Source organism: Lontra canadensis, unplaced genomic scaffold (genome assembly GCF_010015895.1).
Source record: "Lontra canadensis isolate GAN:19392208 unplaced genomic scaffold, GSC_riverotter_1.0 scaffold1, whole genome shotgun sequence".
Taxonomy (NCBI): domain Eukaryota; kingdom Metazoa; phylum Chordata; class Mammalia; order Carnivora; family Mustelidae; genus Lontra; species Lontra canadensis.
This window is the reverse complement of record NW_022630995.1, coordinates 65,506,755-65,523,027: the sequence shown is the minus strand read 5'-3', so window position 1 is coordinate 65,523,027 and position 16,273 is coordinate 65,506,755. Positions and strand designations below refer to the sequence as shown.

At 46.6% G+C, this 16,273-nt stretch overlaps 1 protein-coding gene across 5 annotated transcripts in view; it reads left to right on the top strand.

Moving 5' to 3' along the window:
• The window catches only part of HTT (huntingtin), a 134,842-nt gene that overhangs the window by 22,256 nt on the left and 96,313 nt on the right, over positions 1 to 16,273 (top strand). For 4 of the 5 annotated variants that reach the window (XM_032855925.1, XM_032855922.1, XM_032855917.1 and 1 more), the window contains exons 3-8: positions 657 to 777; positions 5,523 to 5,582; positions 5,952 to 6,031; positions 7,743 to 7,881; positions 12,709 to 12,850; positions 13,590 to 13,768. In XM_032855925.1, the coding sequence (XP_032711816.1) occupies positions 657 to 777; positions 5,523 to 5,582; positions 5,952 to 6,031; positions 7,743 to 7,881; positions 12,709 to 12,850; positions 13,590 to 13,768 (721 nt within the window). Of the gene's footprint in view, positions 1 to 656; positions 778 to 5,503; positions 5,583 to 5,951; positions 6,032 to 7,742; positions 7,882 to 12,708; positions 12,851 to 13,589; positions 13,769 to 16,273 lie in introns of all 5 variants that reach the window. The other variant, XM_032855926.1, reaches the window with a different exon arrangement.

Here is a 16,273-nt window from a genome sequence, read left to right as displayed (position 1 = left end):
ATTACGTAGTCTCTAGTCTTCGCAGGACTGAGCTAGAGGAGCAAAACCACAGCCTGGCCGTGGTCGCGTGTAGTGTACGGTGCAATATGTCTGTGCTTCGGAACACATCGAAAGCACAATTTAAAAGGCATGAAACAGTTATATTGGTTTACTGTGGTGAGGATTCCAAGCATATTGTAAGAGTAAAAGTAACCTGTTGGCAGAGAGCAGGGGGCTATCTGGGAGTGAAGCAGTGTCTTTTTTGCCTTTTTTTTTTTTAATTGAGTTTTATTACGTATAAAATAGTTCTTTTTAAGGTTTTTTAACAAAACCCTTAAAAAATGAAATTTGTATTGCAAATACAGTTTCTTTTTTTAAATAAACTTTTACATTTTAGGATGGCTTTAGATTTATGGAACAATTGTGAAGAGAGTATAGAGAGTTCCCCTATACCCCACATTCAGTTACCCCAGTTATTAGCATCTTACATTACTATGGCATATTTTTCGCAATTAATAAATCAGTATTAATACACTTATCGACCTTCATTTTTTCATAATGTTGCTTTTCTGTTCTAGAATCCCATATAGGATACCGGATGCCTCATTGCATTTCGGTGTCATGTCTTCGTAGGTTCTGGGCTGTGACAGTCTCTCTCTCTCCTTTTTTTTACTTAGAAATTCTCCAGAATTTCAGAAACTTCTGGGCATCGCTATGGAACTTTTCCTGCTGTGCAGCGATGATGCAGAGTCGGATGTCCGGATGGTGGCTGATGAGTGCCTCAACAGAGTCATCAAAGTAAGCCCGTGAGCTGCTCTCTCTGGGCTGGACTTGTGGCTGGGGGAGTAGCTGTTAACGTACCTTCCTTCTGTCTCGAGTGCCACGGTCCCTCTGGATGTTTGCGCTTGTTTCACCTGGTGTGTGCTTTGGTGGAGCTCGTATCTGCTTGTGTGCTTGCTACCCCTGCTCTGTCTGTGTCGTGCATAGGTCACAGGGGCACTGCTGGTGACTGCTGGGTGTTCTTGAGGAAGATGTCACTAAGGCACCAACTTTTGTTTGGGCAGAGCCTAGAGCAGCCACGAGGCCCTGGGAAGGCAGGGGACGGGTTCATGGACTCCCATTTGTAGTTGCTGTATGGTGTGTCTGGACTCTCTTCCTTTGTCTGCTTTCCCGGCCCCTGCAGAGACCTCCTCAGGAGACAAGGCTCCCATAAGACGCTCGCTGGGGCTGGTGTGACGGGGCTGGGGGGAAGGAGTTCCCAGAGCAGGATGGCAGAGCCAGAAAGCCAAAGCGCTTGGGCCACAGGCAAGTTAGGGAGTGGAGAGGGAACAACGTCTTCTTCCCCTGCTGCTTCCTGAGGCTGACTTTGGGGCCAGGACCACCAGAGCTTTAAGCTCCTGTTTTCTGCTGCCCTTGAAGATAAAATCCTTCTTCCACAGTTCTTAATGTATTGGAAAACTATCCTTGTTTTTCTCATTCTGCCCTTCTCCTACTTTGTGTCCCCAAGTCATCCTGGTCACCTTCTAGGCCACCTTTGTCAGTGATGAGGCTTTCGGGTTGTGTGTGCAGACTCATAGCGCCCCTGCTGTCGGGGCGCCGGCGTTGGGGTTAGCACTGTACGTCTCTCCAGAATTGTTTTTTCCTTGTTTCTTTCTCTGCAGGGATTCTTGTTTATTGGACTTTTCTAGTTTTCTTATGTTTCCCCTGCGGCTTACAGTTCCACCCCTGAAATTTTAGATAAGTCTTGGAGAAGAGCCTGCATCTCTTCATTTTCCTTGCAGGCTTTTTTCTTAGTAATCCTCGTATTGCCAGATAAACCAAGGACTACAAGTTAACGTAGATTAGTGACTATTTCCCTTCTCGTTAGGATCTCAAGAAACAAAACCGTTCTTCTGAGTTCTTCTCAGGCCTTTCTCTGGAGAGTGGTTACGTTTTACATTGGCCAAGCGGTTACCCTTCCTTTCTCCTTCACGGGCCCTGCCTTCCTCAGCAAGAGTATCACTCCCCCTTCCTGCTCAAGGAGATTGAGGTCCTCTGCCAGGCAGATAGGGCATACACGAATTTTGGAGTCAAGGAGACCTTTGTTTGAATCTTGCCTCTGTCCCCTACTCACTGAACAACTTTGGGAAATGTATTAATTCTGTGAGCCTCAGTTTCCTTCCCTGCAAAGGGAATCAGAGTGTGGTGGTGTATGTGAGCGTGTGTAAGGATCAAAGGTGGTGTGTTTAGCACCATCCTGGCCACTCACTGGTCCTCCAAGTGGTGAGAAGGACTCTTATTAATAATGAGTCTTTTTTTTTTAAATGAAATTAAAAAAAAATGTACATTTTGTATTTATAAATAGATTTACTTACTTATTTCTTAGAGAACATCATGAGCAGGGGTAGAGGGAGAGGGAGAAGCAGACTTTGCACTGAGCGTGGAGCCCAATGGAGGGCTCGATCCCAGGACATTGAGATCATGACCTGAGCTGAAGGCCGATGCTTAACTGATTGAGTCAACCAGGCGCCCCAGTAATGAGATTCTTACATTCTCACCCAAAGAGATTGCAGGGTGTGGAAGAACATTAGCTGCACTCCCTCTTCTGTTACACAGACTCCTCGGTCTCCTGTCATCCAGGGGTCCTTCCCCCCACCAGCATCTTACTTGGCTAGCCACACTTTCTGGGCTCTTCTCACCGCAGCCTCTCTGCCCAGGGAGCTGGGCAGGGAGCTCCAAGGCAGGAGCAGCCTTAGGGAGGCCCTCCTCCATCTGTAGGTAGCTGCCTGCTCTTCTGCTTTTGCTGGCACTCCACCTTCACCAGCAATTTACGGCCCATGGCCCTGTCCTTCCTCTCCATGCTGGTGACCAGTTAGTGATACTCACATGCGTGTGGGGTCCATGTGCGTGGGGTCCCACAGCATATTTACAGATGGTCTTTTTCTTCTCTCTAGGCCTAAATGTCCTTGCTTACTTTATTTATTCCTACTGGCAGGACCAGACTGGGTTTTTTCTGGTGTTTTAGTTCTTGAACTTGTTGCTTAGACTCAGAATACCTAAAGAGGGCACCATGCCTTGCTTCATGGCAAGAGAGGGATTCAGGAGGGCAGAGGGAATAGTATGACCCCAGACTGCTCTGATGTTGGCCATTGGACATGTAGGCTTTGTTCTGTTTTCCAAGCCTTTCTTCTTTAGTGACGCATTTCTAAGAACTGCTGGACTGAATAGCTTGGTGTATGTATGGTGGTTGTCAGCTGTGACCCTGGGTCATAACTTAAGGCCAGAGTTGTCATTCTGGCCATCTCCTGTCCTATTTCCCCTATGTCAGGCCTCCCGGTGCAGAGATTCCTTCGCTCAGATGTCAGGGAGGGGCAGGAACACAGACGTAACCTGGGAGTCAGGTCCTTGACTTTTGTCTTCTGTTGTGTGTTGTTACATGCTTCTGATGAGACCAGACTCAATGGCCCAAGCCAAGAGCACATGTTGCTTTTCATTTATATAGGAAAATGCAGTGGAAATCTGATTCAGCCTGGTAATGTGCTCCTGCTCAGGTGGGGAAGCACATTCAAACAGAAGTCACTCAGTACATGGCACTGAACTCTAAGTTCTGAGAGATGTTGGCAAGTCATCATGGCACTCTGGAGACTGAGATGTCTTCTGTCTGGGAGCCAGAGAAGGTTTCTTGGAGGTGGTGGCTAGTAGGTGAGTGAGGAGATTAGAGATCCCCTTAACTCCTGCAGCCCCCTATCTCTCGGGGGCTCCAGGAGGCCTCTGCAGGCTCACAGAGGAGAGTGGCTCTGGTGTGTGCCCTAGGAGAATGGGAGGCATTGAGTGTCAGTTCAGGGGGACTTGGCCTTTATTTGGTAAATAGGAGCTCTCAGAGATTTTTTTAAAAAATATTTTATTTACTTATTTGAGAGAGAGAGAGAAAATGGGAAAGAGAGAGAGCATGAGTGGAAAGAGGTCAGTGGGAGAAGCAGACTCCCTGCCTAGCAGGGAGCCAGATGTGGGACTTGATCCCGGGACTTTGGGATCATGACCTGAGCTGAAGGCAGTCACTTAGCCAACTGAGCCACCCAGGTGCCCACTCTCAAAGATTTTATATGTGGTCAGTGGAGTGCTTTATTTAGGAAGAGTAACCTGGTGACAGAGTGTGGCCTGCCTTAGAGTAGAGGAAGACCTGCGTACTGAGAATCCATGTGGGAGGCGGAGTAGTCCTGTCCTGGGAGAGTAAGGTCTGAGTGAGGATGGTGGCTGTGGGAGGGGGAGCAAGGAGGCGGAGGTGGGCTGTCAGGGGCTCCACCTGGCAGCTGAGTGGGTGTGTCTGCTTTGGTGAGGAAGGGATTTGGGAGCTGTGGGGGTATCAGATTGCTATCATGCAGTGACTGGGAACCCTGATTCTGTGCTCTTATTAGAGGTTTGAGGTTTAGTTTTCTCTTGTTATAAAGTTTGAGATTGGTTTCTAAAACAAATTGAAATAAAACTTGGATGTGGCTTCTGGTTTTATTTGCAAAGTAGCATCTTTAATATATGTTTGTTTCGATGTGCTTGCTTAAGGATTTAGTACAAACTGAAATTGAAGAGTTAGGATTTACACATTTCTCAGACACAATTATACTTCAGAAGCTCCCAAAGGTGCCTCTGCTTTTGGTTTTCAAATTCACTGAATCGGTAGATGAACCCATATGAGTTTTACTACAAGCAGCTCAGGTTGTAGATAGGATGTGCTCTCTATCACATGAAACAAGCTTGGTCTGCAGCTCGGTTCTATCTTTCCTCTCTTCTTGGTGGACAGGCCATCATTGGCAGTACCATTTCGGAGGAGAGGGTTCCTGCGGGCGAGAGTGGGGGCCAAGAATCTCTCCTCTCCCTTCCTTCCATCTTGAGAAACCCTCTCAAACACGGGGTCTGCCACTAGTGGTGGGCCATTCTTGCTGGGTTGAAGTTCGCCTGGTGGCCATCAGTTTTGGTTGGGCCCAGAGGTGAGCAGGGATGGGGGCACATTCTGAGGTTCCTTACTGGTTGCAAGCTCTGAACCACAGGGCTGGGAGCACCTGCGCATCGAGGGAGGACCTTCAGAAAGGACGGCGTCCCTGCCCGCCAGAGCGAGAGGCTCTGGTCTTCCATGTGTGCTCATTGCCCTGCTGGCGCCACAGACTCCAGGCCATTGTTGATGTTGGGTTGTCCAGCAGTGTGCACTTCAGTGAAGAAGGCAAACCTTTGAGATGTTTTCTCCTCTCCTTGAATGTTAAGATTTAATATAAGAGCATTAGAATGAATTTGGGCCATCCACCATTGGAGTTCAGTATTATGTCGTATTTCATTGTACATCAAGTTAAATTCTTTCCCCTCTGTTTTTGTGTTCGAGTCGGTGACCTATGTCTGGTTTCTTCAGTGGTTGCCTGTATGTATGTGCTTCTTTCTCAACAAGCAGTTTCTCAGCTTAGTTTGCTAAATTTAGTTGCTAAAATTCCACTTTGCCTCCAGGTTGAAATTTTAGTTGCCTTTTCTTTTTCTGCTGGGCTGGCGGAGTGAGTCTTCTCAGTCCTGGTGCTCTGTTGCAGGCCCTGATGGACTCCAGTCTGCCGAGGCTGCAGTTAGAGCTGTATAAGGAAATCAAAAAGGTAGGCTTTGATGTTCTCTTACTGAGCCAATGGTGCTGCTTCCCTGGATTGAGCAGCATGTGTGAAATCTTGTCTTATTTACTAAGTGGGAATGTTAGACGGAAATGCTTCTGGTAAAGTACACTTCACCACTTTCTTTTCCTTCACAAGGTTCCTCTTCACTATTTATGAGATGGGATGGGAATTAAGTTTTCCGTCTTTGTAATTGACGCCCCGAGACTGTGACACTTCCTTGGCAGTTACAGTTTACGTGGCTTTGTGTCTAAACATAGAAATAAGCAATCATGTAAATGCTCTTGTTGCTATGAAGTCCTTTCGGAGTAGCGTCCGTGACTCTTAAGCGTGACTCACCACTCTCATCCCGCTCAGAACGGTGCTCCCCGGAGCCTTCGTGCCGCCCTGTGGAGGTTTGCTGAGCTGGCGCACCTGGTCCGGCCTCAGAAGTGCAGGTAAGTTGTGCGCTCTGGAATATTCTTACTGTCTGCTGGGTGGGGGGGGCAACGCCTGCGGCTTCCTTCCCTCTTGGCTTCGGTGTCACTGGCTCAGAGGACTTCCCCAAGGTCTAATGTCGTCCGCCTCTGCCCTCCAAGTGGCAACCCATGTTTCTTGGCTTGTCTTCCTTTCATAGCACTTCTCACTCTCAGAAATACTCGGGGACACTATCAGTGTGCTTGTTTATTTTCTGTTGGACCCCCTCCCAAGAGACAGAGGTGTGCGCCCCAGGACAGCAGGGGTCTCCCCTGTCTGTCCTCTGGTGCAGCCCAGCCCTGAGAGCTGTTTCGGCACGTGCTGTTTGCTGACAAGATGTTGTCACATGGTTGATGGTTTAGAACCAGTCTCCTCATTGCTTATAGAATGATAGGCCTGTGTCTCTCACATGAGTTAAAACTATGACTGTTAAACTGTGAATAAAATATGACTGGTGGGAACAATATGTCCTCAATGGACTGAGAATCAGAAGACCCCAGTTTTCATCTGTGCCTTCCTTCTCCTTAAGCGGTAAAACTCACGTCCATAGACCCTTGGCTGTGTCCCCAAGGAACCGGTGGAGGGGCCGAAACTCACTGTTAAGAAGAATCAGCGATTTATCCCACTGAGTTTGAGTTTAGTAAGAATCTTAAGTGGCTGCTGTGAGATGCATCACCAAGGAAATTTCTTTTTATAGAACCTTTTTCTTTTATTCTCCTTATTTTGAAAATTTCGTTATACTTCCGAAGCAGGACATACCAAGTTCTCCACAGAGCAGCCAGAGTGACCTTAAAAAATGTGATTGGCTCATGTCATTCCCTTACTTAAACTTTTTACTCATTTCCCAGAGGTGTCAGATAAATTCCAGACTCCTTACCCAGGCAGGTCTTGCCTCCAGTGGCCACCATCATCTCAGACACTCTCAGTTGACTCTTTGGCCTGATTTTGCTTCTTCAAAAAGTCAGGCAAGTTTCTCTTGTTCATCATGCCTGGTTTATTTTTTTTCTGGCAAAATGGTCATCTCCTTAAGCCAGCCTAGCTTTCCTGCTATAGTCCCAGGTGGAGACCTGCTTGTCTCTGCCGCGCAAAGGCTCCTATCACGTTAGTCCCGTGTTTGTTGAGGGGACTCATGTGGTTTCAGCCTTCTGCCCGGTGACTCGTTCTCCCGCATTGTGCACTGTCTGCACCTCCTCTCTGGAGGGCCAGGTCTTACCTCTAAGGCCTTATTTAGTCTGAACACTTAGAAGTATTTCCTTGCTCCCTGTTCAAGAAAACTTTTTCATTTCTTTTTTTTTTAATTGGTATTTTCTTGTTTTAAATTATAAATTTAATAATAAATAATAATAAAATATAAATAAATAATAAATAAATAATAAAATAATAAAAATAATAAATTATTTTCTAATTTAAAATATGAGTATTTTATTGTTACAATTTACTACAGACAATTTTTAAAACAAGCTTTTGAGAGTCCTCTGTGATCACAGGAGAAGTGAAGGATGAATGTCTCCCAGCAGTTGAACTTAGTCTGCGTTTAGCCCTCCTGTTCTTTTTGCCGAGGTTTGTCTGCTTTCTGTTAAGGACTGTTTTGCATATAAAAACTGGCTGTTCCCTACAGGTACTAAATAATTGCTTATATTTCTCACCAAAGTAGACCTGGAAGAATAACTCCTGTTCCTTTCACTTATGCAGGCCTTACTTGGTAAACCTTTTGCCTTGCCTGACTCGAATAAGCAAGAGACCTGAGGAATCTGTTCAGGAGACCTTGGCTGCAGCTGTACCCAAAATTATGGCTTCTTTTGGCAATTTTGCAAATGACAATGAAATTAAGGTATGATTATTACCTCAAGTCACAAACATGAATGAGTCTGGTATGCACTTAGGGCTTTTGGACAGGCAGTCATTTGAGAGTGCTTCTTGAGTTATGCTGTGCTTCATGATTTAGACGAAAATCTTTTCAATTATTTTGAAGCACACTAAAAGCTTTCTACTTCTGCTTTCTTATCATTTGGTGAGGAGTCGAATAGGGAGAGGGTATACAGATGCAAATTCAAGAGGCAATTTTCCAGAACAGATTGATTTTTGGGTGTATTAGACTGACTCTTTAATCTAGCTTGGGAGAGGTGCAGGCAGGAGAAGCCCACTGATGATGGCCTTGTAGCCGGTGGGGACCACTTGCCTTTTTGTTTGTTCTGTGCCTCAACAAGCAAAACAAGCAACCTCCCTACCCACATTCGTATTTTGTTTTTAATGTCCAGAAATTGTGACCCTGCCACTTAGTCTGGAGATTATAGATTCTTGACTTCCTCCTTTGTGTGGGTCAGTCCTTTGTTAGTGTTTACCTGCACATTTCTAGATAGCATGCTATCTCTGTACTGCTATTTAAAAAAAATTTTTTTTATACTATGAATTTTAGCCCTAACCCGGTTCTTATCTTCTTAATGTAGTTCTATCTGTATTCAGTATGACATTATCATGCCCCAGTAATAGTCACAACAAGTTATGTTCTGTTCTTGGATTCTATTTCTCGAACTATTTAGTTTTTTGGGAGTAAACAGTTGCCTCTTTTTTATTTTCCTTGTTATTCTTTGGTCATTTATGTCTTCTCATACCTTCCAACAGCTTTGTAAAATGTGTCTCAGTGCAATTCTCCACATGACAGATAATGTATTGGGTCCTTTTTCTCCACTGGAGTCTTCTGTCTTAGAATTCTCCAGCTGTTTGCCCCAGTCTGATTCAGATGCTCTCTAGGTCTGAGGACTTTTCTTTGCTGTCCTCCTAGGAATTGTTTTTGGTGCTCTCCTGTTTGATGCCTGATTTCTAGATGCTATGTCTTTACCTTTCTAGGCATACTCCCTTGTTGTAATGGAATTTGTGTTACGTTTTATTTCTATTTTCCTTTTCTTTTTTTCTGTACTTTCTAGATGTCTATCTTAAACCCTTCTGTTGAGGTTTTTGTTTTTTTTTTTAAGATTTTATTTTATTATTTATTTAAGAGAGAGGCAGTGAGAGAGAGCATGAGCGAGGAGAAGGTTAGAGGGAGAAGCAGACTCCCCATGATGCTGGGAGTCCGATGCGGGACTCGATCCCGGGACTCCAGGATCATAACCCGAGCCGAAGGCAGTGGTCCAACCAACTGAGCCACCCAGGTGTCCCTTCTGTTGAGTTTTTGTTCCTGCTGTTATATTTTTAATTTCTGAGAGGTGCTTCTTGTGTTCAGAATGTTTGTTTTCTGGCATCCTCCTCTTGCTTCGTGAATACACTCCTTATTTTCTAAGGATATCGATCACAGTTTTCTTAAGAACTTTCTTTGACTTCTGAATTGTCTCCTTCTTCTGTCTTCCTCTGTTCTCTCTGTTCTGGTCTTTCACTTTTATGTTGAAAGTTGTCCCTTTAGATTTGAGTGAGACTTTAAAAAGCTTATTGGAAGCGTGTGTGTGGCAAGGTCTGTCCCATGGTGGGCTTCCTGAGGTGATAGATGGTGAGCCTGCTTTTCCATCGTGTCTCTTTAAGTGTCAGCCTCAGTTAGCCTTTTCCTTTTGAGGTGGTCAGTATCTCTAGAGAAAGGTTGCTCATTCTCCTGCTTGGAGGGGTAAACCTGGCTTCGTTTGTCCTAGAATCTGGGATAGGCAGGGCCAGCGGTCTCCCTGGTCAGAATGCACATTTTTTCTTCATTTTTCTGTTTTCTATCTGTGTCCCATGTCTGACCTTGGTTATGCCGACATCTCTGGAGATTATCCCCCAGTGTTTTTGGGAGGTGGGAAGTGAAGACCACTTTCTGGGCCACCCCGGAGGAGAGGAGACCCAGGGCTGCATGGCCGGCGGTGCGCACCGGGGCAGACAGGCTGCTTTCCAATGTCTCTGGGGCCTCCAGAGCCTGAGCTGTTCTTGCAGTTCTGTGGCTTGAGTGAGCTGGCCTTTTGTTAGCGGCCTTCAGACTCCCTGCCCTAGCTTACCGGAAAGTGTACTTGTGAACGTCTTCCCCATGGGCCGCAAGGTGGGCACTCAGCACTTGTCTCCTTTCCAGCTTGCAGAATTTGTGGATGCCTCGTGTCTGCTCTTGTCCTTGTCCTCTTTTTGTCCTTGTAAGTCGATGTTTCTAAGAGCTATGCATGATTTTCAGGGAGTGTCTGGGCGGCAGAGTTTTGTTCACACGCCCAGCACAACCCTTTTGTTCCAAAGTCTCCTCCCCTCTGGTGTGTTTTCATTCTCAGGAGGGCCTGTCAGGGACTGAGATGCCTCCTGAGGCTTGTTTCACTCACGTGTGGCGCACACGCAGGCAGCACGGGAATTGCCGCTGTGGCCCTTGGCAAACCATCCCAAAGTGGAATAGCATGTTTCCAGCCCCAGGCGCCCTTCATGCCGGCCCCCGTTGCTGCACTCCCCTCCTCCCCGGTGGGGCCTGCAGACTGGGCTTCTGAAGCCACGGGGGCTGTTTTTAAATTCAACATATGCAGAGCCGTGCAGTGTGCATTCTTTTTGTCTGGTTTTGTTTGTTTGTTGCCACACATTAAGTTGGCGAGCGTCTTCCCTGTCACCAGTGGGTAATTCATGCAGTGTTCATACCTGTGGGGTGCGCTGCTGTGTGAACACGCCACAGTTTACCACGTACTGTAGCTGAGCGACTGGCTGTTACTACCTCATGGCCATTTTGAGCGCTGCTGCCGTGCCTGCCCTTGTGCATGTCATCTGGAGCACGGGTACAGCCTGTGGTGGCGGATTCTGGAACAGGGGGCTGCTGGGTTGTAGGAACGTGTGTCACCTGCTGTAGACGCTGCCAGAAAGCTCTGTCATGTGCCTGCCCCTGCTTGTGCCAGTGTCCTTGGCGTGTGGGAACCCCGTGGCTCTGCCTCCTCCAGGACCTCGCTGCTGTGGGGCCCTTCAGGTTAGCCATTCTGATGGCTGTGCCCTGGTGTTGTATTTCGATTTTAATTTCCGTTTCCATCCCCTGCAGTACTCTTGACTCTAAAGCTGAGTGATTTTTCATCTTTCCCTTTGGGAAGTACTCTTAGAAATTTGTCCTTTGCATTTATTGGAAAGTGGAGCTGTCCGCCCTACAGTCTAGTGTGCTTTCTTCCCATTCTGAGAAGGGCCCACGTGTGGTCCGGGGGCCTGCCAGCTGCCTTCTCTACGATGTTCTCAGCATGATGGGATTTGGACCTGTGATGATGCCCCTTCAAACTCTGAGATTCGATTTTATTATTCCAAACTGTTGAACTTTACTGTGGGCTCACTCTTTAAAATAATGCTCAGTTTTCACTGTACTTGTAAGTGTGGACTGATGTGGAATGCTTTGTATTAGTTCATTGATGTATGTGTGTGTGTTTTCACTCAGATGAGTTACTTGAAGCTACTGGTATCTTTTCTCAGAGTTAAGGTTTGTCTGAGATAAGTTGACTGGGTTCTTCTGGTGGTATTTGCAGGAGGCACTGGAAGCCACAAAGCACGGGGACCATCCAGGGGATGAGGGTCTGGTCCTCTGCCTCTCTGGTTCCAGAGATCTAGTCTGTAACTTGACGAGGAATGACAAGCCTCTGAGAACCAGCTGACGCTAACCCCGCTGTTAAGAAGGAGTTTCTTTATAAGTCAGGTGCCAATCTGTTAATGTGCTACTCGTTTGCCTAGGGTCATGCCTCATTCGTGTGATCCTAATGGTGTCCCCAGCCCAGATAGCTTTGCTCAGTGCATGCCCATAGTAATGGGGACCAAATCATTGCTCAGAGTGGGGTTGAGAGTGCTAGAAGTGGGTGTTCTTAAGGCAGCTAGTTTCCAAACTCAGGAAGCTTAATGGTCACGCCTTTTCTTTTCTTCCTTTTTTATTTTTCTTTAAGATTTATTTATGAGAGAGAGAGTGCGCACACATGATGCTTAGGGGAGTTGGCCAGAGCAGAAGGAGAGAGCGAAGCAGATTCCCCTCTGAGCAGGGAGTCCAGCGTAGGGGCTTGTTCCTCTGACCAGAAGATCACGACCTGAGCTGAAACCAAGAGTGGGGCACTCAACCCACTGAGCCACCCAGGCGCCCCACACCTTTCCATTCTTTGGAAATTCTTAACACTTAGATGGCCATCGTTGGAATTGTAGCATGGTCTCCTTTGGGTTATCCTGGAGGTTCCGTGACAAGGTCTTCTTCTCTCCTTAGGAACATACTCGTGGGCGCTGTGCTACTGTGGTTTAGCTCGCCAACACGCTTTCCAGACCACAGAGCATCTCTTAGTGGCATTAACTGCACGTCCGCAAGCCGTCTCTCAGGCTGGGACGTGGCTGTAGCTGACTACTACGCTCTTCTCCTTGACTTCATTATTTGGGTGGTTTTGTTTTTGTTTTGTTTTGTTTTTACTGTCTTTATTTTGCGTGGTGTCGTTGACTGACCCTGTACCCAAATGCTGTGGGTCCCCCTTTTCTAGAAGCTTAGGCTTTTACTCTTGGGTAAAGGACATAGATACTGAGCGAGTCCGTACTTAAAGTAAGGAAGTAGGTAGACCACTTCTGCAAATTGCTCTGGTATATCCCGAATTTGGGGTGCTTTTATTTAGCTGTAGCAAAGTCCAGGGGTTCATAACCTTCACTCCGTAAGAATTTGGACTAATTTTGTGAAATAACGTGATAAGCTTCATAGGAGTTTTGTCTTTTTTATCTACTTGGGTTTTTGCTGCCCTAGGTTCTACTAAAGGCTTTTATAGCGAATCTGAAGTCAAGCTCCCCAACCATTCGGCGGACGGCGGCTGGCTCAGCAGTGAGCATCTGCCAGCACTCGAGGAGGACCCAGTACTTTTACAGCTGGCTATTGAATGTGCTCTTGGGTAAGAGCTAGTTGTAGGAGTTATTTTCCCCATGGTGTGCTGGAGTTGCTAGCATTTACTTGAGACACATCTTTTAAATTCTTTTAAAATCGGGCAATCCCTTAGCTACCAGCCTGGGCCCTTTGGCTCTGGCCAACTAGTGAGTGGGAACGATGTTGAGGCAGCCATGTGCCCATGGTGGGTGTTGTGACGATGAGGACAAGGAGCCTTCTCTCTGCAGAAGTGCAGGCAGCCCCATGCCCAAGGACAGCTGGCGGGGCAGTGGGTGTGAGGCCGTGGGCGCCCCACCCGCCTTCCTCAGTGGCATACTCCATGGCTGTTTTTGTGGGCTCTGAGTGAGTCCCTGTGGCTAGACGCGGAGCCTGGGGTCCTGGCAGTTTCTGTGCTGACGGCTTCTCCCGTACTTGGAGTCATTCATGGTGATCGGCTCTAGCAAGGGCGGAGGGGAGCATGTGGATATTTGATAGGAAAAGAACTGTCTGACTTACAAATGCAGCCGAACTCATGCTGACAGGCCTTGCTCAGTTCAGGATGTCACAGTTACCCTTTAAAGCCTTTCCTGGATTTTGGCCCAAGGATGAGGTTCCTGTACCCTTTCCCACAGCAGTGTCTGTGCTGTCTTTATCCCTCACTACCAACTTCGTAACACGGTTCTGCTGTGGGTCTCTTGTTTTAAACAGATTAAGCCCTGAACCCCCAGCAGATGGTGATGTTGAGAGATCTCATTGGTCCCTTACAGGCTTGCTGGTCCCCGTTGAGAGTGAACACTCCACCCTCCTGATTCTTGGGGTGCTGCTCACACTCAGGTACCTGGTGCCCTTGCTGCAGCCTCAGGTCAAGGACACGAGCCTGAAAGGCAGCTTTGGGGTGACGCGGAAGGAACTGGAAGTCTCACCCTCAACAGAGCAGCTCATCCAGGTAGGAGCCGTGTGCTTTACTCTGGTGCCTGTATGTAAATGAGGGATACTGGAAGAATCGAAACATTTGAAAGAGAAATGGCAGCACTGAGGGTTAAGAGCTTGGTCTTTGCAGCTGGGCCACCTGGTTCAGATCCTGGGTCACGACCCCTAGCTGTGTGACCTCTGGATGGCAGTGACATCAGAGTACAGTGAGGGTAATCTCTTGTGAGGTTACCGAGAATATTACACGCGCCCCTTAGGCTCCTGCCTGCCACAGAGAATGCTCTTACCCAGTTTGCAAAGCCAGGACTCATGAGATCAGTTCTGAGTATTTATTGGGCACCTACTCTGTGCTGGGCACACATTGGTGAACATTTTGGCCGTGGTCTCTGGCCCTGGAACCTGTGATCTGCTGCGCTTGTGTATATACCCAGGGAGTTAGGGACACAGTCCGTTGGAGTGTGGGGACAGTATGTTAAAGCTTCTCTTCCCAATACAGAGAAACCCCGTGTGCATTCTCATCCAATGGGGTCTGCATCTGACTGCAGTGATGGACTTCATTTCTTTGCAGCTTGCTCATCCAGGTTATTTTCTTAACCGTGAAATAGGACAGCTACATTTTAAGCCTTTGGATTTTTTGTGAACTTGGCTTCAGATGTTAGGGTTTTTAGCATATTTAAAGTACTGGGTGCTACTGAAGGCTTTACCCTTTCTGTGCATTCATGGTCTCATGGCACATACAGGAAGGAGTTGAGACCCACAATCTGGGGTCCTGAGTGGGATGCCTTGGCTTGGTTTTCCATATTGACGACATTGTAGTTCATAGGTATTTTGGTCAAATAGACTTAGGAGTTGTGTCCTTTGCCTAAATTTTGTAGGGTATAAGATTATAAGTGGCTTAAAATAATTCTTGCCTAGAAATCTTGAATTGAAGATGATTCAATGATTTAAGCATTCAGTCAGGCAGTATTTACAAAGTGCTTAGACTCCTTCCTGGTGCACGGTGAGGCCCTGGGAGTGCAGGTGGATGAAGGGTAACCGAGCGGGCGTGGGCTCTTAAGAATCCGTGGGGTTGACGGACCTGCTCCAGCTAGCTGCCCTTCAGCGTTCAGCTGTCCCACAGAATACAAGCAATGACATTCTCTTGAGATATGGTGCTTAGTGATACTGTCCTCACAACAAACATTACTGGTTGTTTTTGTGAGTAAAACAGGTATTCGAGTGGTAATAATGCATTTAAAAAAGAGATTATTTTATCCTCATCTTGTTTGTTTTACTTTTTATTATGGAGATTTCCAGACACAACAGTAGACAGAAAAGCATTGTAAACAGCCTTCAGTAATTATCACCTGTGTTAATAATTGTCAACTCAGGGCCAGTTATGGTTCACTTATAATCCCACATCCTTCTCTGTTTTTATATTTTTTTGAAGTAAATCCCAGTCGTCATATTAATTTATCTCTAAGTATTCTGGTATGTATCCCTATAGGTGAGAACTCATCTTTGTTTTTAAAACTTTTTTTTTTTAAAGATTTTATTTATTTATTTGACAGAGAGAGAGATCACAAGTAGGCAGAGAGGCAAGCAGAGAGAGAGGAGGAAGCAGGCTCCCTGCTGAGCAGAGAGCCCGATGTGGAGCTTGATCCCAGGACCCTGAGATCATGACCTGAGCCAAAGGCAGAGGCTTTAACCCACTGAACCACCCATGCGCCCCCCTCCTCCTTTTTTTAAAAAAAATTTTATTTATTCATAAGAGACAAAGAGGCAGAGGCATATAGAGAAGAAGGCCAGGACCCTGGGATCATGACCGGAGCCAAAGGCAGATGCTTCACCGACTGAGCCACTCAGGTGTCCCCCATTGTCACATCTGAAAAAGAAAAGGAGCATTTCCCGAACATCAAATACCCACTCACCTTCTGTCAGATATTTATGCTCCTCTTTTGGAATCAGTATGCAAATAAGATGAGAGTGCATTTGTTGGAGAAGCAGGTTATCCTGTGGAACTCCTGGCAGTTGGATGTATTGCTTGCCACCCCATCGTGTAAGCTAACTAATTTTTTTTTTAAGATTTTATTTATTTATTTGACAGAGAGAGACAGCAAGAGAGGGAACACAAGCAGGGTAAGCGGGAGAGGGAGAAGCAGGCTTCCCACAGAGGAAGGAACCCGATGTCGGGCTTGATCCCAGGACCCTGGGATCATGACCTGAGCAGAAGGCGGATGCCTAATGACTGAGCCACTCAGGCACCCCAATTAACATGTTTCTTTGTCTGTATTTCCTATAAATTGGTAACACGCTAGAGTCTTGTCGGAGTTAATGTACATTTTATTTTTTTTTTTTTATTTTTAAAGATTTATTTATTTATTTGGCAGAGAGAGAAACAGCAAGAGAGAGAACACAAGCAGGGGGAGTGAGAGAGGGAGAAGCAGGCTTTTTGCCAAGTAGAGAGCCCAACGCAGGGCTCGATTCCAGGACCCTGGGATCATGACCTGAGCCGAAGGGAGAAGCTTAATGACTGAGCCAC